The sequence below is a fragment of the Mobula hypostoma genome, chromosome 28 (genome assembly GCF_963921235.1).
Source record: "Mobula hypostoma chromosome 28, sMobHyp1.1, whole genome shotgun sequence".
Classification (NCBI taxonomy): Eukaryota; Metazoa; Chordata; class Chondrichthyes; order Myliobatiformes; family Myliobatidae; genus Mobula; species Mobula hypostoma.
Genome location: NC_086124.1, coordinates 23213223 through 23235255, shown reverse-complemented (window position 1 = coordinate 23235255; position 22033 = coordinate 23213223). Strand labels below are relative to the sequence as shown.

Below are 22033 nucleotides of genomic sequence, written 5' to 3'. Positions count from 1 at the left end.
CCGTCTTGATTTACTATCCCTTTGGATCCCGACAGTGGATTTTCCCCGCCAAAAATGAGGGAAGAAACAGAGTGGTCAGAGAGCAGAGAGGAGCCCAGGTTAAAGCTTATCTTGTGGGCCCGTTCGTCTCTGATTCACCCCTACGGTCCGTCCATCTACTTATTCATTTTTGGTGAGGCGTCTACCAATAATTGGAACCCTGCTCGCAGCGCCAATATGTCGATCTGCCTCTCTAACAGAGGCCTTCATGTTCAGACCCAGGGAATGACTGTCAAACACAGTTTACTTAAAAGTACATACTGTTTATTAACAAGCTTGCGTTGTCAGTTGGCAACAGAGTCTCTGCTCACCGAGTTTGAGAAATTCTGCAGCCAAGTGAGCCAAAATACTGTTTGGAGCTGCAGGTCTACATTATTATCACATATTTTGATAAGGGTAGACTGAGAAGCTTCTCGTGGAACAAACACCTCTTTGTTCGTACATTAATCACACAGAACGACTTGTCAAACTGCCAATAAGTCAATAAGGTTTTAACCCTTTTAATTCTGCATTATCGCCTGAAGATTTTGTACCGAGACCGCTTCAAAGTGTTTCGTCTGAACAGGGGATTATTTAAAATGTCAGATCGGTGTGTGTGTGTGTGTGTGTGTGTGTGTGTGTGTGTGTGTGCATGTATGCGCATGAGTATATTTGTGACTGTGTGTGCGCCTCCGTGTACGTGTGTCTATTGTATGTGTGTGTCTGTGCGTGTGTGTGTGTCTGACTGTCTGTCTGCGTGTGTGTCTGTTTCTGTAAGGGTGTGTGTGTGTGTGTGTGTGTGTGTGTGTGTGTGTGTGTGGTGTGAAGGTGGTGCGGGATTTCTGGACTTCATGCACTTGGCATTTTTGTGCAGCGTTTCTGAATCTTCACCGAGGATCGTCTCCTTGTCGTGCTGGGGAGGCTATGAGTCCCTCTCGTCCTGAGCGATACCGTTACCATCTGGAGCGAAGCTCATGGTACTGTCACCCAAGGCGGTAAGGACAAGGGGGGGGGGGCTAGTTGCATAGAAAAAAAACGGTCCAATCAAGACGTAACGGTGGAGCTGGCGGATGATAATAGCAGTGAAGGCAGAGGAAGGCCGAAGCACTGAAGGGTTATACGTTTCACGCCACTCGACTCTGACACCGATCAGTCAAGGACCCCACTGGATCCTGACCCCGATCTCTCTAGGGCAGGTGTGGCGGCTGCCCCTGTATCTGACCTCCCATGTTAAATAAACTTACGCACAGGAATAACCCCTTAGGAGACAATCACACGGGACTCGAGTGATTGCACTACTCGCACTACGACACCAGAACCAGGTTAAACGGCATGGATAACTAGGGTCCTGTGTAATAAAGACTGTCAGGCGCTGGTATGAAGATAATTACAATTCCACTCACTAAATCATTGGAGATTTCCAATTAAGTCTCAGTTAAACTCATTGTGGCTGTTTACTCTTCATTCCAATTATGTGAAAAAAATCATTTGAGTATCACTTCACGTGTCGGTCCCTGGGGAGATCTCGCAACATTTATTGGACAGCATGCGCTCAGAATTCTGATCATAGAGGCTGGCTGAGAAACGAGGAGGGCGAAACTTACTGAAGGACAATGTTGCAAACATTTTACGCTGCGAAAACAATATTTTACACGATACTGGCATCCATTGGTGTCCCCAGTAAGTGACGATGAACACTTAGGTTCCGTAGTCTTTTTGCGTTTTTTACTGATTTAGTTACGAATTGCATTTTTACTGGAACTTGGTCTATGAAAGTGTCATTCAACACACGGGGTCACGAAGTTACAAACTACTTCCAGAAAGCGCCTGAAATCGAACCCAATTCACTGGTGCTCTAATACCGGTACTGTAACCCCTAAGTTATCGCTAATGTATGAGAATCTTAGTCCACCAACAGCTTTCCATCACCTCCCTATGCTTTGACGAACTTTGCAAAGAAGGCGTTTGGCAAGCTGGTCGTAGTCATTCGCCACATTGAACATACAAGTTGGTACATTATGTTGAATTTGTGCAAGACGCTGGTGAGGCCACACTTGAAGGATTGTGTCCAGCTCCAAAGATACACAATATTGTTGCTAGTACTTGGGAGATTGCCTTTTCTGGAGAGGTTGACCGCGAAGGGACTTTATTTATTGGAGAATAGGAGACTGAGGAGTGATTTTATAGACGTGCATGAAATTATGAAATCATGAGGGGTGAATTCACATAATCTATTTTCCAGCTTTGGAGATTAAACACTACAGGGGAAAGATTTAAAGTAAGAGAACAGTGTTGTATAGAAACCTGAAGAGCAACAATATGTGGCAACGAACTGGCAGCATAACGTGAAGAACAAAACTGTAAAAAGTGAGACTCTCCGTTGGTGAGGTTGACCATGGTTATGGCGTCCTCGCTGTCCACATTACTGTGCAAAAGCCTTGGGCAACAAAGAAATTTTTAATATAAATTTTGTTTTAGATGTTTATTTTTGTCGTCTGCATTAATGTGTGAATAGAAAAGATTTCCCAACATTCGTTTTCCAAAAGAAAAAGAATTACGGAATTTTTTTTTACAATTTGGTAAAGAAAGTAACATATTAAGTCATAGACCAGTTTTCAAATAAAATTTGATTACTTTATTGGTACTGTATATAGCCCGGTGCATCATTACTAACAATTAGATCAATGACATAATCAGTTGAATGAACTGAGCTGATTAACTGAAACAGTTAACTTGATTAACTGGGCGTAGAGGGAATTAAACCGGGCGAAGGACTACTATACTAAAAGGTAATGCTGCGCATATGTGACACTTTAACCTTCATGTCATAAATTCTTGTACCTTGGCAAGAGTGAGCATGGCAAGTTCTCCAAGATGTTTGGAACAACATACCAGCCAATTATCTTATGAAACTGCACGACAGTGTACCTAAGAGATTGGTGCAGTTTTACAGGCAAAGCGTGGTCACACTAAATATTGATTTGATTTAGTTTTTGTTATTGTTGATTGCTCCTGTGGTATTTTTTGATATTAAGGAAATTTCCATCTACTTACTTTTGAAGCATCTTCAATCTACATTTTTTTTACATGTGCTTAAGAATTTTGCATAACGCTGTCGGCGATACGCAGGCCATGGCAGTACGATCTGGAGAGCAAGTTGTTGCCCATACAATGGGGTCTACCTCTCTACGCAGCTGATAAATCCAAAGGAACGGCAGAAGCTGTACAGTTTGGTACCAGCAGCGTCGCGGGAATTATCAGTCAGCGTTGACCTCGATTTAGAGACTCCAGCTCCGGATTATCCTCGTGGTTTCTTCCCGGAGTCTTTCCGGGAAGAATGAGTTGTATAGCCGCAAGATTTGAGATAAAAGTTTCCTGTGTCCTAGATGAACTGCCAACCACGACTGACGAGCCCTATCTGCTGGGAACAATTAGTTTTCAGGCGCCAGTAAGCCGCATTTATCCTTTCTTCTCCTGCCAGTAGAAACTCCCGCCAGGTTTAGTAGCTAAGCCACACGTGAAGGCCAGGAGTTTTATTTGTCAGGATGCATGCCTTTGGGACATTTAATAGGTAGTGGAAGCTTATCCCTGCTACACAAACCCATCCCACTCCCCCACCACGGCTGTAACAACCTTAAAGAACCCTATTGCATATAGCACAGGGTGAAATTAGTTGGTCTGCAGCAACAATAAAATGCAAAAACATAAAATCTCTATGAACTTTAGTGATAACTAAGTAGTGAAAAATTACGGAGTGGAGTAGAGGTAGGGGGGTGGTCCTTGATCTTGTTGGCGACGTTCCTGAGGCAGCGAGAACTGTAGATAGAGCCAGTGGGGAGGTGGTGGGCGATTTGTTTGTCTAATATGTCCACCGCGCGTAAGGTTTCTTAGAACCGGTCCCATTCCAGGCCTGTGATTTTTCCTGCTTTCCGGGAAAGCTCGTCTCACTCTCAGGGTTCCAAATCTGTCCCAGCATGAAGTCGTCGGCCTCCAATCTCAATCGTCGTTTCCTCTGTACGTATCAATTCCGGATTGTTTAATATCATTTGCAGTACACAGGTTTAAAGGAGAACGAAATAGTTTTTACTCCGGAACACAACAAGATAGAGCACAATAAATATAAATACATAAGGTAGCTTATATGCATAGATTGATTATGTGTCTATGTAGTGACGCTAGACCCAGCAGTGTCTGTACACAGAGTCACTGAGAGGAAATGATAAGGTTATATTTATATTGTATTTATTTAGCGATCCCCTTCCGGCCCTTCGAGCCACGCCACCCCAGCAATCCCACAACCCCGATTAATCCTAACTTAATCTCGGGACAGTTTCGAATGACCGGTTGACCTGCCTGGTACGACCTCGGACTATGGCAGGAAAGCAGAGCACTTGAAGAAAACCAAAGCATTCCACGGGAAGAACGTACAAAGTCTCCTTCAAGAGGACACCGGACACCAAACTTCGGAAAGCCTCGAGCTGTAATAGCGTCGGGCTAACCGCTCCGCTAGCATGGCGCCCGAGGGTGTGGCGGGGGGGGGGGGCGGGTGGTTAGTAGGTGAAGACGTTCATCGGCCTTACTGAGTAGGTGAAAGTAGCTTTCTTCAGTCTGGTAGTCCTGGCGTGGATCTAATATTGAATCCTCTCCGATGGGAGTGGGACATAGAGTTCATAAGGAGGGTGGGTGGGACCCTCTATGATGTTACTGGACTTGATTCGGGCACCATTCTGTATATATGTCTTTGGTGGTTGGTAGGCCGGTGCCAGTGATGTGTTGGGTAACTTTGATTACCCATTGCAAATCCTTCCTGCCCGCTACAGTGCGGTTTCTGTACCATACAGTGATGCAGCTTGTTCGGATGCTCTCTACTCTCATCTATCAATGAGGTGAACATACAACCCTTTTGTTATCTGCTCTTTTATAAGTTCTTTTCTTCTTCTTCTTTTGCAGTAAATGTAGCGGCGATTTTGATTCTGTCCGGCGGAAATTGCGGCCTCTCTGCCTGCACCACTCGGTATCTCACGGCGATGGCGGTGTCGGACCTGCTATTGGTGGTGACTGATGTCCTACTGTGGCGGCTCAAGGAGTACTACTTCCCGGGAACCTTCCTGGATCTCACCCCTGGGTGCAGTGTGCGGAGCGTGCTCAGACGTGCGGCGCTGGATCTCTCAGTCTGGTTCACGGTTGCCTTCACCTTCGACAGGTTCGTCGCCATTGGTTGCCCCAAGCTCAGAACGAGCTATTGTACCGAGAAAACGGCAGTGACGTTGCTCGTGATAACCGGTGTTCTGTTCTGCTTGAAAAATATCCCATACTACTTTGCCATTATACCTATAATAACCATCAACGGGGTACCCTGGTACTGTATTCCAAAGCCAAGCATCTACACCAAGGCGGCATGGCGGGCTTTTGTCTGGCTTGATAGGACTCTCACCCCGGTGCTCCCCTTCGCCTTAATATTCCTGTTCAATGTGCTGACGGTCAAACACATTCTGGTGGCCAGTCAACTTCGCAAGGGTCTGAGGGGTCAAAGCAACCGCAGTGACCCAGAGAGACAGAGGGGTGTAAAGTGAGGGTAGAAGCAAAAAGTACAAAGGAGAAAAGTAAAAGTGGCAGGCCGACAAATCCAGGGCAAGCATTAAAAAGGGCCACTTTTCAACATGATTGTGTACGGGCTAAGAGAGTTGTAAAAGAGCGCCTGAAGGCTTTATGTGTCAATGCAAGGAGCATTCGTAATAAGGTGGATGAATTGAAAGTGCAGATTGTTATTAATGATTATGATATAGTTGGGATCACAGAGACATGGCTCCAGGGTGACCAGAAATGGGAGCTCAACGTTCAGGGATATTCAATATTCAGGAGGGATAGACATGAAGGAAGGGGAGGTGGGGTGGCGTTGCTGGTTAAAGAAGAGATTAACGCAATAGAAAGGAAGGACATAAGCCGGGAAGATGTGGAATCGATATGGGTAGAGCTGTGTAACACCAAGGGGCAGAAGACGCTGGTGGGAGTTGTGTACAGGCCACCTAACAGTAGTAGTGAGGTCGGAGATGGTATTAAACAGGAAATTAGAAATGTGTGCAATAAAGGAAGAGCAGTTATAATGGGTGACTCCAATCTACATGTAGACTGGGTGAAGCAAATTGGTAAAGGTGCTGAGGAAGAGGATTTCTTGGAATGTATGCGGGATGGTTTTTTGAACCAACATGTCGAGGAACCAACCAGAGAGCAGGCTATTCTGGACTGGGTTTTGAGCAATGAGGAAGGGTTAATTAGCGATCTTGTCGTGAGAGGCTCCTTGGGTAAGAGTGACCATAATATGGTGGAATTCTTCATTAAGATGGAGAGTGACATAGTTAATTCAGAAACAAAGGTTCTGAACTTAAAGAGGGGTAACTTTGAAGGTATGAGACGTGAATTAGCTAAGATAGACTGGCAAATGACACTTAAAGGATTGACGGTGGATATGCAATGGCAAGCATTTAAAGGTTGCATGGATGAACTACAACAATTGTTCATCCCAGTTTGGCAAAAGAATAAATCAAGGAAGGTAGTGCACCCGTGGCTGACAAGAGAAATTAGGGATAGTATCAATTCCAAAGAAGAAGCACACAAATTAGCCAGAGAAAGTGGCTCACCTGAGGACTGGGAGAAATTCAGAGTTCAGCAGAGGAGGACAAAGGGCTTAATTTGGAAGGGGAAAAAAGATTATGAGAGAAAACTGGCAGGGAACATAAAAACGGACTGTAAAAGCTTTTATAGATATGTAAAAAGGAAAAGACTGGTAAAGACAAATGTAGGTCCCCTGCAGACAGAAACAGGTGAATTGATTATGGGGAGCAAGGACATGGCAGACCAATTGAATAGTTACTTTGGTTCTGTCTTCACTAAGGAGGACATAAATAATCTTCCAGAAATAGTAAGGGACAGAGGGTCCAGTGGGATGGAGGAACTGAGCGAAATACATGTTAGTAGGGAAGTGGTGTTAGGTAAATTGAAGGGATTGAAGGCAGATAAATCCCCAGGGCTATATGGTCTGCATCCTAGAGTGCTTAAAGAAGTAGCCCAAGAAATAGTGGATGCATTAGTGATAATTTTTCAAAACTCGTTAGATTCTGGACTAGTTCCTGAGGATTGGAGGGTGGCTAATGTAACCCCACTTTTTAAAAAAGGAGGGAGAGAGAAACTGGGGAATTATAGACCGGTTAGCCTAACGTCGGTGGTGGGGAAACTGCTGGAGTCAGTTATCAAGGATGTGATAACAGCACATTTGGAAAGCGGTGAAATGATCGGACAAAGTCAGCATGGAGTTGTGAAAGGAAAATCATGTCTGACGAATCTCATAGAAGTTTTTGAGGATGTAACTAGTAGAGTGGATAGGGGAGAACCAGTGGATGTGGTATATTTGGATTTTCAAAAGGCTTTTGACAAGGTCCCACACAGGAGATTAGTGTGCAAACTTAAAGCACACGGTATTGGGGGTAAGGTATTGGTGTGGGTGGAGAATTGGTTAGCAGACAGGAAGCAAAGAGTGGGAATAAACGGGCCCTTTTCAGAATGGCAGGCGGTGACTAGTGGGGTACCGCAAGGCTCAGTGCTGGGACCCCAGTTGTTTACAATATATATTAATGACTTGGATGAGGGAATTAAATGCAGCATCTCCAAGTTTGCGGATTACACGAAGCTGGGTGGCAGTGTTAGCAGTGAGGAGGATGCTAAGAGGATGAAGGGTGACTGGGATAGGTTGGGTGAGTGGGCAAATTCATGGCAGATGCAATTTAATGTGGATAAATGTGAAGTTATCCACTTTGGTGGCAAAAATAGGAAAACAGATTATTATCTGAATGGTGGCCGATTAGGAAAAGGGGATGTGCAACGAGACCTGGGTGTCATTATACACCAGTCATTGAAAGTGGGCATGCAGGTACAGCAGGCGGTGAAAAAGGCGAATGGTATGCTGGCATTTATAGCGAGAGGATTCGAGTACAGGAGCAGGGAGGTACTACTGCAGTTGTACAAGGCCTTGGTGAGACCACACCTGGAGTATTGTGTGCAGTTTTGGTCCCCTAATCTGAGGAAAGACATCTTTGCCATAGAGGGAGTACAAAGAAGGTTCGCCAGATTGATTCCTGGGATGGCGGGACTTTCATATGAAGAAAGACTGGATGAATTGGGCTTGTACTCGTTGGAATTTAGAAGATTGAGGGGGGATCTGATTGAAACGTATAAGATCCTAAAGGGGTTGGACAGGCTAGATGCAGAAAGATTGTTCCCGATGTTGGGGAAGGCCAGAACGAGGGGTCACAGTTTGAGGATAGAGGGGAAGCCTTTTAGGACCGAGATTAGGAAAAACTTCTTCACACAGAGAGTGGTGAATCTGTGGAATTCTCTGCCACAGGAAACTGTTGAGGCCAGTTCATTGGCTATATTTAAGAGGGAGTTAGATATGGCCCTTGTGGCTACGAGGGTCAGGGGGTATGGAGGGAAGGCTGGGGCGGGGTTCTGAGTTGGATGATCAACCATGATCATAATAAATGGCGGTGCAGGCTCGAAAGGCCGAATGGCCTACTCCTGCACCTATTTTCTATGTTTCTATAGCAGGCAGAAGGAAGTCTATTGTTCTCTTGTTTGCCATCTGCGGTAGTTTCGTTGTTCTATGGTCATTGTACGTTATAAACTTCCTGTATTATAACGTGAGAGGGACCAATTACAATGACTCCGAATATATTTTCCGACGCGTCGGATACATATTCCTGAACTTAAGCTCCTGCACGAACTCCTTTATTTATGTGGTCACCCAGTCCAAGTTCAGGATGCGCCTCAAACTTGCCTTGAAATATCCGTTCATCCTAATTATTAAAATATTAAACAGACTTAAGTCGCAGAAGTAACCGGGTTGGGCTCCATGCCGGCCTCTAGGTGTATAAGTGTGTAATGAAACATGTAGCTTCTGTAAATAGAAACCCAGAGATAAGCTCTAGTGATCTCTATTTTCGAGTTTGTCTGAATAACTGTTCCACTAGTCACTGTTGGCCCGGAGCATTAAACAGTCAGTTAAGAAGGAGTCTTGAGTCATACTCCTTCTGAGTATGTTAGACGTTGTTGCATTGTCTTGAACACTCTGTGACCACTTTCCTAGATATCCCCTGCACCTAATAAAGTGACCACTGCGTGTTTGTGCGTGGTCTTCCGTTGCTGTAGATCACCCGCTCCAAGATTCAAAGATCAAAGTAAATTTATTATCAAAGTGCATATATGTCACCATACAGAACCCTGAGATTCGTTTTCTTGCCAGCATACGCAGTGGTAGAACCATAATAGAATCAATGAAAGACCGCATACCACAAGATGGAAAACAAACCTATTTGCAAACAGCAATAAACTGTGCAAATACAAAAGGAAATTAATAATACTGAAACCGATCTGTTATTACAGATAGGACAATCCATTAATAACCGTCTGGATATAATAACAAAGGATGAATTAAAAGAGGAAATTGAAAGACTTTGGAACATTGTCTCAATAGTAATACGTCCAACTGTTATCGCCCAAAGGCACTGCACAATAGCATTAAACAATTAGGGCTACACAGTAATATCTATACAAAATTTTTTCAGAAAGCCACAACACTAAACACCACTAGAATATTCCAAACATTCCTAACAATTGACAAATGAGTGTTTCAGATTGTTTCCCAATGTTCACCACTCTCTGTCACACTACAGATTTGTTTTATATACTTACGACGTCGATTACCTGTCCCAGTCTGGTTCTATCCGCCCGTTACTTCTTCCCTAATGGTTCCTTATCACATTCCTTGATAATCGGAGTCCAGCCCTGGGAGACTTTGTAACCCCGTTTATCACCCTCGAGCATCTGCCCCGATGTCTTTTGGATTGCTCTTTTGATGATCTATCATTATAACATTTATCCGTGCAAATATTCTCCGATTCAAAATCAGAATCAGGTTTATAATCACTGACTTAGATTACAAGAAATTTGTACAACGACATAAATTTACAAATAATACGTCAGAAGGTGTAGCAGTTCATGGTTCATAAACAGTTCAGAAATCTGATTGTGAAGAGGCAGTAGTTGCTACTGAATCGTTGAGAGTGGGTCTTAGGGCGTCTGTTCCACGTCACCAGAAGCGTGAATGCCACAAATGTCCTCAATGATAGATGCCGCCTTCTCCAGGCAACGTCCCTTGAGCCTGCCTCGATGGTGGGCAGCTTTCCACTCTTATCGAGGGAGAACAAATTTCCTGACACCAGAGTTCAAATACAATTGGTAGCTTCAAACAACTCCTCACTCCCACACCCTTTTGAATACATGATAAGGCTGACCTTAATGTATAGACAATAAAAGTAAAAATGATCATTCCTCTAATTAGTTGCTTCACCGTTTGTTATTTGTGTATCCCAAAACCCAATAAACTATGCGTGCTTTAACTATTCACGTGACTTCTCTTCCTTTACTCCTTTCTTTCTTAATCTTTTTATTAGTTTCATAAAAATAAACATAACATGGTGGTAGTACAAAGTTATTGGGAATATATTGTTATAATTAGAGTAAGTGATTATAAAGCCAGATAACACTTAAATAATAAAACTCCTAATTATAAAGGATACAAATGAATATAAACCAAAGAAAAATATCTAAACAAAAATGAAAAAGGAAAAATAATAAACCCCCCCCCCCAAGAAAAAACTAATCTAAACAGAATTAATCAACTAAACTAAAAAAAAAAAGACATGGGCTGTTTTGTAACATCGGAAAAGAGAAAAGAGAAAACCACAACTCCGTCCCTCTCAACCAATATTACAAAGAAGTAAAATCATTTAACCTCTTCAGCTCGTCGGATGATTGCATTTCTTACTTTAATGGCTAGAAGATCCAGTTTGCTGAATTGGAAAGAAGTTAATCCTCCTACCACATGTCATTGATTTTCTCAAACTATGCTGTGTTTAAATTTGGAAAAAAAAATAGAAGTGTTGTTTATGATCCCTCTATTAAATTCGAAAAGTCTTGGAGGTCATTTATTCAACATTTTCATATGATGTAATTTGACCATTTCCAAACTTATTTTACTTCTTTGTATTACTGGTTGAGAGGAACGGATTCTCTTCCTTTACTCCTGGTATGATTTTGGTAATGGTATTTTGGGTGGCGAGGTGGAGCTACATCTCTAAAGGAGGTGTAAGGTGCTTCTTCCCTCCGCTAGCCTGCAGGTCACCCTTGTGCAAGGTGTAGCACCTGCTTCGCCCCCGATCAGGGTCACGTAAAGACACGGCAGACGGTCGGATGAGCAGCTGGTGTATATCATAAGTCCTGGTTATGCGACCACTGCTGCCAGGCAGACAATCTCTGAAGAGCATTGCCAATGGGTCAGGTCACCCGTCTTGTAAAGACACTGCCCAGAAGAAAGCAGTGATAAACTGTTGTAGAAAAAAAATTGCAAAGAACAATTATGGTCTTGAGACCATGATTCCCTATATTATACGACACCTAACGAATATGGTGAATGGTATCTGTCAAATAACACGAATATGGCCCAAGTGCAGAAAGACCGGGAGACACTGAAACAGGTCAACAGTTCACTAACTTTAATAAAAACCGTTGCAGAGCTTGAAGGGAAACAAAAACAATGAACGCTAGTCTTCTTTCTCGGACGAGGACGAAGTGAAGCAGGGAGCATAAACGTTGATGTGCTTTTGGTCAAGTCTCGGTAAGACTGGAATGAGAGAAAGTGAGTTAAACCCCAGCACAATGAAGAACTAATTGTGCTCGTGAGCATGCTCGTGCATACTCACGAACTCACGAGCAGAATTGCTGAACCCATTCCGCAGCCCGCCTGCACTGGCGTGTCAACGCCACAGCGGAGTCCATGGCTCTAAGATATATTCAATAGTTCCATTTAATATGAGAGAATGTATACAATATACAAGCTGAAATTCTTACTCTGCAGATATCCTCGAAACAGAAAAATTGGTATTCTTATTGATTTATTATTGTCATATGTACTGATACAATGAAAAGTTTCTTGCATATTTTTCATGCATTACATCGTGTATGAAATAAAACAAAATAAAAACAATAACAATACTATAGAACGTCATTAAGCATCTGATCAACTGGACTAATTGAGTGACTTCCTCCATTCTCCATAGATTTCCACTGTACCATTGAGAGCATAGTCACCAACTGCATCTCAGTGTGGTATGGCAATTGTCCCGTATCGGACCGCAAAGCACCCCAGCGTGTGGAGAAAACTGCCCAGCGGATTATCGGCACCTAATTGCCCACCATTGAGAACATCTACCATAAAGCTGCCTGGGCAGGGCGAAAAGGATTATCAAGGATGCATCTCACCCTAACCATAGACTTTTTACTCTCCTCCCATCCAGTTGGCGCTACAGGAGCCTCCGCTCCCGCACCAGCAGGCAGAGGAAAAGCTTCTTCCCCGAGGCTGTGACACTGCTGAACCTCTCATCACTGCGCTAAGCAGTAGCAGTTGGTGAGCACGCTCTTGGACTAATGTATACTGCTACATACCTCGTGGGTATCTTGTGACTGTCTTATGATCATGATGTAATTGAGTATCTTGTGAGCATGATGTAATGGTCTTATGATTATGGGGTGATGTAATTTTCCGACCAGCGTGAAATCACGTGATGACATGTACTCAACAGGTATATAACGGGAAACTACTGTTGTTACGCAGTTAATTCGTTGTTTAATTCGTCAGTTATTCCGTTGTGCTGCGTATTCGTCTCATTACGCAGTTTCGTTTTAAAGTGGTGTTTTACTTTCTATTGCAAGTCTAGTATTGGAGAGTGAAGACCTTACTAAACTACGGGAACCCGAAGGATCGAGTAAAGTTGGTGTCGTTCGGCAGTTTCATAAAGGATCGACCTTCTTGAATCTTCGTTCAGAAATAGTGACCTGCATCTGAGATAACCCCTGTAAGATCAGGAAAGTTTTTGCAGTGATCATTCTCCAGGAAAGGTGCAGTTCCTTTAAGTCATTTTATTTCCTTCGTCGTGAATCCTTTGGACAGAATCAGCAGAAACTTCGAAGAAATCCGTTTCCAGAGAGTTCTCTCCTGGTTGTATAAATCATTTGGACTTTCGAATTTACTACTTTAAGACTGTGTTCGAATTTACCACTTTAAGAACTGTTCCAGAGTTGCCGTATAGCAGTTAACTTCCGGTTAAGTTAGTCGTTTGAATACCTTTCGCTATTGTTGAGCAGAGTTTAATAAATGTTTATGTTTGTTTTTAAAACCTGACTCGATTCTATCGTCATTGTTGCTGGTCGCGTGACAAAATAGTTTTGGTTGCCAATTTTTGGAAGAGGCAGGGTTAAACTTTAATGAACAGCTTATGGAAAACATTTATGAGCATATTGCCAGAACTAGCAGGCCGCGGATGCATAGCAGAGGTTCGCCGGGATAGATCTTGGAATATAGGAGAATGATCAGCGACTTGAGCGAAATGCTTAAAGTTGTGAGAGACATTTATAAAGGGGATCATAACAGTCTTCTCCCCGGGGTAGGAGAATCCAAAACTAAGACGAACAGGTTTATGCTGAGAGGAAAAGATTTAATGAAATCCCAAAGGTCAATTGTATCATCCAGGGGGCGGCGGGTCTATGGAGCGAGATTCCAGAGGAAGTGGCTAAAATAGATTAAAAAGTATCATTAAAGCAGCGTTTAGATAGGCACAGTGAGATCGCGTCTGCCGTAGACCTATAGTGGTGATAGGCAAATTGCAATAGGCCCAGGTCCTTGCTGAGGAATAAGTTGATTTTAGCCATAACCAACCACTCAGGCCATTTCATCACCGTAGGTGTTACTGCTACTGGATGATAGTCATTGAGGCAGCTCACCCGGCTAATCTTGGACACTGAGATAATTGCTACCCCGAGCTTGGACCCCGAGTCAGAGACTGGACAAGGACCAAGAACCTAGGTCTTGCCTCGGGCTCGGGCCCCAGAACCAGGCAAAGACATGACATGACCACAGGACTGGAGGCTGGGGCCTTGAGGCTTGAGCTTGCAGACAGGCTGGGGCCTTGAAATGCGGAGGCTGATAACTCGGAGGATGGAGCTCGGAGGCAGACTGGGAACTGCACATCAACATAGAGCCGGGACTTATCCTTCGAAAAGCCGGGACTCATCTTTAACACGACACCAACATGAGATAGGACCATCCGTCGGGTAACGGCAGAACTACCGGACTTGCCCAACAGAGGCAAAGACAAGACAAGACAGGTCCCTCCGCAGGGCAACGGCAGAACGGCCTGACTGACCCCACGGAGGCGAGGACAAGAAGAGACAAACACTGAAGAACGACAGACAGTTCCATCTCTGCATCAGGGTTGCTCCAAGTCGCAGTTACGGCCAGCGACCTCGGCTGGTTATGGAAACAGCCGGATCCCTACCTAGCTCGGAGTGGCTGACGGCCACTCAGCTGGCGCAGGAAACGGCCGAATCCATACCGCAAGGACAGCTCCGACTACTGACTGCAAGGCTCCATGAGGGGATGGTTCCCCCATGCGGCCCAAAGATGGCAAGTGGCCACCCCAGCCTTCCAGCAGGTTGCTCCCAGGAAATCTTGACAAGACAAACTAGCAAGCCCACACTCGACCCCAAGGCCACGTATATCCCAAGCCCCAAGATGGGAATCAGGTGCCTCTGATTAACTCAACCAAAACAAGGGAGAGCTGGAAGACTCGGAGTCCTGAATCCACGGATCGGACCGTGAACCGGAATGCGGACTTCACGGATCGGTCCATGACAACAAGAACGCGAAGAGACGGTACCACACAACGATAGGCATTTCATACCTTGACATGAAATGGCTCCAAGTATTGGCAAGCCCTTGATGCGGCCCAGGAACTACAGAGAGCGGCTATGGTCTCAGTCCGGCGGGTTAACTTGACAGACCCGCTCCGGCGAGGTAGCTTAGCGGCTCCATCAGGCAAGGTAACTTAACAGGCTGGTTCCAGTGAGGAAAGGCGACTTACTGGCACTCGCTTCGGGGAGAAGACTTGAGTAGCTCCGGCAATGTAACCTGGCTCGTTCTGGCAGGGTGCCGTCCGATGGCGATCTCGCACCGAGCAGCTCTGAGCCCGACAGTAAATACTGCCCGTTCAGCTGAGACTCGTGTCTTTAATTACAGAGCCCAAGAAACACTGGGAAACAATGAATTAAGGAAAACAAGCAGTCAACGGTCCTGATCGTGACACAAAGTAAATTTAAAGGTACCCAAGGAATAACCGATGAGGACCGTGACATTTTAATTACATCACTCAGGACATTTAGAGCCTGCTTGACATTGGCCTGAGGAGGGATGTGCACCGTTACCAAAACGATTGCTAAAATATGCGGCAGGTAAAATGGACAACATTTGATCGCGAGGTGCTCTAGGTCTGGTGAACAGGACTGGAACTCCACCGCCGCGTTTGTACACCACGAGGAGTTGATCATGAAGCACCCTCTTCCACCCTTGGTTTTGAAAGACTTGGCATTTCTTTCCTGGCGGTGTATTGCGAATTTGTGTAACTTTCTAGAGATTTACATCACTATTGCTGTGTAGACTTAATTCTTTAATGTTATTGTGTAATAACTTTGGGTTGATACCAGTAATAGATATTACTGTTGGGGCAATGGATACCCTGTTCCTGTTCCATAGTCCTTCAATTTCTTCTTTTAATACAACATATTTCTAGTGTTTTTCACGTTGATTTTTGTAAGTTATGTATGCTTGGATTGGCTATATCCAATAAGTAAGATGTTGTTGCTTGTTTAACCTGTAATATTAAATCTGGATGGTTATTAAGGCTTGTCCTATCAGTAAATAATGGATTGTAATGTAATTTGTAGGACACTGACTCTAAAGCTGGATCAGCGTTGCATTATAGTAAGGTATGATGTCTTTCATGAGTTTGTATCTTAAAGCAAAATGTTAGTGAATGATGTTTTCCACGTGATTGTTCCCGCGTAAGTAATCAGATTGAGTTGAATTACTGCAGCATTCTGTAACGTGTTGGATTGTTTCTGGTTTCTCTTGACATTTTCTGCATTTATCGTCTTGAATTTTTTAATCTTTTATTATGCATTTTAATATTTTTGTGTTAAACGCCTGGTCCTGTATTGCCACACAGGACACCCCCCCCCCCCCCCCGTTTCTGGGAAGAAGTCTCCAACTCTGAGCCGGGTGACGCTTCCTTGTCGACATCTACTCTACTCAGGTCGTGGGGATCTTCCATGGAGGATCATGCTCTTCCACTGGTCAACCCTTCTTTCTGTAGTGATAATTTCTTATGGCGATTGAAATTATTATTATTGTTATCGTCATCACCATCACCATCCCCATCATCATCATTATCATCGTCATCACCATCATCATCATCATTATCATCGTCATCACCATCATCATCATCATCATCATCAACACCATCAACACCATCATCATGCAGAGCCTTAGCACAATAGACAGGAAGAAGATATTTCCATTTGTGAGGGGTTGAGTACAGCAGTTGGGGCAGAACGAAGACGGTAAGACCGTAAGATTTAGGAGCAGAATTAGGCCATTCAGCCCATCGATTCCTCTCCATTGTTTTAAGGTAATAAATTATGGATCAAGTGGGAGCATGGTATAACATAATTCGTGAAAGATATTAATGAAATGGACAAAATACACGCACATTTTTTTAAATATGAATTCTTAGAAGGTCTACACGAATGTGGGGACAGCCATTATCATGGGGAAACAACATATACATAACTTTTCAGAAGTTACTGGATGTAGAGCCTTTTATCCATCTAGCATATCCAGAGGGTTCCCCGACGACGTCTTGTGAATGACCTTTAAACCTTCGTTCGGTTTAATTTCACCCTTGCCTACCGTCCTGGCAGTAAGAATACCAAGGTCGTTGCTTTCTCCCGCCAATTTGACATCTCAGAAGACAATGCCAATCCAGAGCCCATCCTTCCTCGCTTGTGCATTGCTCCTCGAATGATCTGCGCAATAGAGACGGCGTTGAGGACTGCCCAACTGTCTATTTGACCCTGCCACGGTGCGCCCCAGAGTATTGGAATGGGATCACTCGTCCCATCTGGTTGGACGTACAGGGTTTTTACGGATCCTGCCATTTATCGAGAAACGATTTTTGGGGCATGCACCTATGTCCCAGGGCGTCCACAACTCCGTCCCGCCTGCCCCAGTTGTGGCCAAAACAAGACGTAACGTCAGCGCCCTGCGGGTCTGCTCTGTCCGGTGCCTGTGCCTCACTACCCCTTGTTCTACCTCTCGGTGGATTTAATCACTGCTCTGCCCCCCTCTGATGCATAGTCTACCAGTCTGGTGGTTGTGAACGATTCTCCAAGGCTGCCCACGTCACTGGATTCCGTGAGCTCCTATCGGCTCGCCAGACTGCCATTCCCATGTTTCAACTCGTGCTGAGTCTGCACGGCTTCCCTCGGGACGTAATGTCCAATAAAGGACTGTAGTCTCGTATTTGCAAAGCCTTCTGTTCTCCTGTGAGAGCCACATCCAATCTTTTAACTGGTTTCCACTCCCAATCTAACTGCCAGACTGAGAATGAATCAGGAGTTGGAGACAACCCTGCGCTGCCTTGCCTCTTCCAACCCCAAGCCCTGGAGCTCCCAATTGTTCTGGGCAGAGATTACCACAATAACCTCTAGTCATCCTCCATTGTCATGTCCCCCTTTGAATGCCAAAAGAGGTTCCAGCCACTGCTCTTCCCTGACCAATAGTTTTGACGCGGGAGTCCCTGCTGGTGAACAATTGGTTGAACGCTACAAGCGCTGAAGAGTGTTGATAATGGCTAGGGTCATCCGTCCTGGAACGAGAGTGCCCAGAAGAAGGCAATGGCAAACCACTTCAGTAGAAAAAAAAACTTGCCAAGAATAATCACAGTCATGGAAAGACCACGATCGTGAATATCATAGGACACGGCACATAACGAACAAATGAGAAATGTCAAATACTAGAGAGCACGTGTTAAAGACGAACGGGGGAAAGTTCAGAGATTTGCAGGTAATGTTGTTCTTATTTATATAGTGAATGGTGATTGCCTTGAATGCGCTGCCAGGAGTGATGGTGGAGGCAGATTCAACAGTGTCTGTAAGAGGTATTAAGGCTAGGTGAGAGTAAGAGTTCGGCAAGTACTAGAAGGGCGGAGATGACCTGGTTTCCGTGCTGTAATTGTTATATGGTTACATAATGAAGGCTGATACACGAATATGAAGGAAATGCAATGATATGGACCACGTGCAGGAAGACGAGATTAACTTAATTTGGCATCATCGCTGGCACAGACGGGCCTACTCATCTGCTGTACTGTTCAACGTTCTATTCAGCAGAGGGTCGCAAAGCAGCACCCCTAGACTGTACGACGTTATAATGTAGATGTTCTATGCTCTCTTGCCTGTGTTGCAACGCAGTCACTCTGAGACGGGGATCTGCACTGAAAATTATTTTTAAAAATCATTCTGTGCTCTTTTCTGATTCAGCTGAAGGTGTCCGCAAACAAAAGGGAAACACTGCACACGTGATAAAGAACAAGGAAACGGTTTATTAGAAATAGCATTACTTCAAATAAAAAAGAAAAACAAGTGTCTACAGTAGTAGCAGTACAGAAATCAAAATACTGTTCATTATCCACTGAGCGAGCGACAGCCTTCTCTCCCTCTCTAACTCTGACTCAACATACTCTAACCCCGCTCGACATACTTGTCCCTGTCCTGACCTAGTCTAATACAACGCTCTCTCCCTGCGCAAAAGAAGTGCCCTTTTTTAGACTCTTTAGATTCCTTCAAAGCATAATTATCACCCCAGCACTTTCCCGTATTTGGTACCTGCGCCTGCACAACGATCTCATCTTCCTCAGACAAACCTGTTTTTTCACCAATCTCCACTATTAATTCTGTAGGCTTGAGGGTTCTCAAAACATTCTTGCGGAGTGTTTTTTTTTAATTTTTTTAAGTTATTTACTTATTTACTCCCGGCCCTTCGAGCACAGCAATCCCCTGATTTAATCCGAGCCTAAGCATGGGACAGCTTATTATGACAAATCAACCTACCAACCGGTTCATCTTTGGACTTTAGGAGGAAACCGGACTCAGAGGAAACCCAGGGGATCACGGAGAAAATGTACAGGCAGTGGCGGGAACTGTAAAGCGTGTGATAACCACTGCAGTACCGTGCTGCTTGTTCTACGGTAGTTTTCTTGTACCTACTCAAAACAAACCTACTCCAAACCTACACCATTTTGTCTTGTAGACTTCCATTTTATGTTAGCATATATACCAAGGAAAAATCACCTTTAATCTCTTTCCTTATCTTGCGATGTGGGCATTTCGAACCCTATCACTGTTCCTCTGGCCCTCAGTGAAACATCATCCGTGTCCGCTCGTCCCACAATGAACGGGTTGTTACATCTCAGCAGCTCCTCAGACCACTCTGTTTGAAATCTACCAACCGGAGTCGCCACTGATCACGTTGAAAATTAACAAGAAACTGAACCTTCTTCTTATGCATACTTTAGTCCATGTACGCTCGATAGCATCTAATAAAGTGCAATGGAATGTAATTCCGCACGTTCGTGGTCTTCTGTTGATATAGCCCGTGCAATCCAAGGTTGGACGCACTGTGCGTTAAGAGATGGTCTTCCACACACCACTCTGTAACGTGTGTTCAACTGAGTTGATGCCGCCTTCCTGTTACCTTGAGCCGGTCTGGCCATTCTTCCCTCATTAACGAGGCTTTTACGCCCACAGAACTACCGCAGCCTGGATGTTTTCTTTTCGCACCATTCTGTGTAAATTTCAGAGACCGTTGTGTGTGAAAAATCTTTGGAGATCAGCAGCCTCTGAGATAATCAAACCATCCCGCCTGACACCAACAATCATAACACAGTCAAGGCAAAGTAGATCACATTCGTTTCCATTTCTGAAGGTTAGTCTAAACAACAAGTGAACCTCTTGGTCGTGGCTGCATGCTTTTATGCATTCACTCGCTACCACATGATTAGCTGGTTAGATATTAGCATTAAAGAGCAGGTGTACAGGGGTAGCTAATAACGTATCCACTGAGTGTATTACAGGGAGTACAAAAATGACATTGCAAAAACCACAAACAAAATTTCCATCAGAAAGTCAGAAGCTCCCTGAAAGCTGCAACACAAGTGGCCACAGTGATAAAGAAATCAGACGGCGTGCGGAGCACTGAATATAAACATTAGCAAGTCATGTTGCAACTGTATAAAACTTTGGTCAGGCCATATTTAGAGTATTGTGTGCAGGTCCGGTTGCCCCATTACAGGGGGTATGGGGTGTGGTTGCCCCATTACAGGTGGGGACAGGGAGCAGAAGAGGTTTAACAGGATATTGCCTGCATTAGAGGGTTTGTGCGAAAAGCAGAGGTTGGACTACTTGGATTGCTTTTTCTAGCACGTCGGAGAGCTGATGGAAGGAAATAAAATGATAAATTGATCGACTAATGCTTTGGGTCATTCTTCTCCTCTCTTTGCAGATTCTAATCCCAATTCTCAGTCATTGTAGATTTGCATAAACCTCACTACCATCCGTATCAGTGTTCTCGTAAATGGCAGGGTATTGAATCTGGTGCTGTCTTGACCTGGTGTCCCGGTCTTCAAACACCCTCTTCTGGAATGGAAAAAAGCAAAAGTGAGAGGCACAATTATTTGAGTAATGACACGCAAGAGAAATGACAAGGAAGGCACGATAGTGCTTCTACTTCCTCAGAAGGTTGCATAGATTCGGAACGTCATCTAGAACTTAAACAAATTTCTATAGACGCATATCGAGTGCAGGAGTCAGATGGGTATGTTGCGCTGTATAAAGGTTTGAGAAATACACACTTGGTATGTAGTTCTGGTCACCCATTGTAGGAAGGATGTGAAGGCTTTGGACAGCATGCAGAGGAGGTTCACCAGAATGCTGCCTGGTTTAGAGGGTATGAGCTATAAGGAGAAGTTGGACAAACTTGAGCTGTTTTCTCTGGAGAGGCGGAGGCTGCGGGGAGGCCTGATAGAGGTTTTTAACAAATAAGGGGCACAGATTTCTACAAATGTACCGTGGAAGGTGTTTTGACGGGTTGTATCATCGACCGGTATGGCTGTGCCAATGCACAGGCGCTCCTTCCCACGGCTAACGTGCAAGTCACCCTTGGGCAAGGTATAGGCTTAGCCTTCCCCACCCCCTTGATCAGGATCATGTGAAGCCATGGGAGGGAGTGGTGGTTGTCATATGAGCAACTGGTGCATATCACAAATCCAGGTTATGCGACCTCTGACGCCAGGCAGACCATCTCTGAAGAGTATTGATAATGGCTGGGGTGGGGTGGGGGGGGGGATCATCCGTCTTGTAAAGACATTACCTAGAAACTAAGGCAGTGGCAAACCACTTCTGTAGAAAAAAAAATACCAAGAACAATTAGGTCATAAGCCCATGATTGCTTACGTCATACAACACGGCACGTAATGATGATGACAGTAGTGATGATGAATGTAGAGAAGTGAAAAAGCTGCAGAGGGTTGTATACTCAGCCACCCCATCATGGCCACAACCCTCTCCACCACACAGGTAATTCCTCGGGATGGCGCCATCCATCATGATGGACACTCGCCATTAATGGCATTCCATCTTTTAATTACCACCATCAGGAAGAAGGTACAGTAGCTTGAAGACTCACATTTAGTGCTTTCGGAGCAGCTTCTCACTTTCACCATCAGAGTTCAGAGTTTTTCATGAACCATCAACACTATCTCACTCTTCTGCTCTCAGTTTGGCACTGTTTCATTTTGTAGATAAATTCTTATTTTAGCTTACAGCAGTGGAATGCCCTGGTTAACATGGTTCGTATTTTTTTCTCTGTTATGCTTTTCTGTTCCCTGTGTTAAGCTGCTTGTTTGGGTTACAATTGAAGGTAAGAGATAGGAGAAATGTGTGCCATCCATTTGGG

At 44.4% G+C, this 22033-nt stretch overlaps 1 protein-coding gene across 1 annotated transcript in view; it reads right to left on the bottom strand.

Moving 5' to 3' along the window:
- Window positions 1-18624: 18624 nt before the first annotated feature.
- The window catches only part of LOC134338669 (sialoadhesin-like), a 41834-nt gene continuing 38425 nt past the window's right edge, over window positions 18625-22033 (bottom strand). The window contains exon 9 of the mRNA XM_063034683.1: window positions 18625-20715. Coding sequence (XP_062890753.1) covers window positions 20602-20715 — 114 coding nt within the window. The 3' untranslated portion in view covers window positions 18625-20601. The remainder of the gene's footprint in view (window positions 20716-22033) is intronic.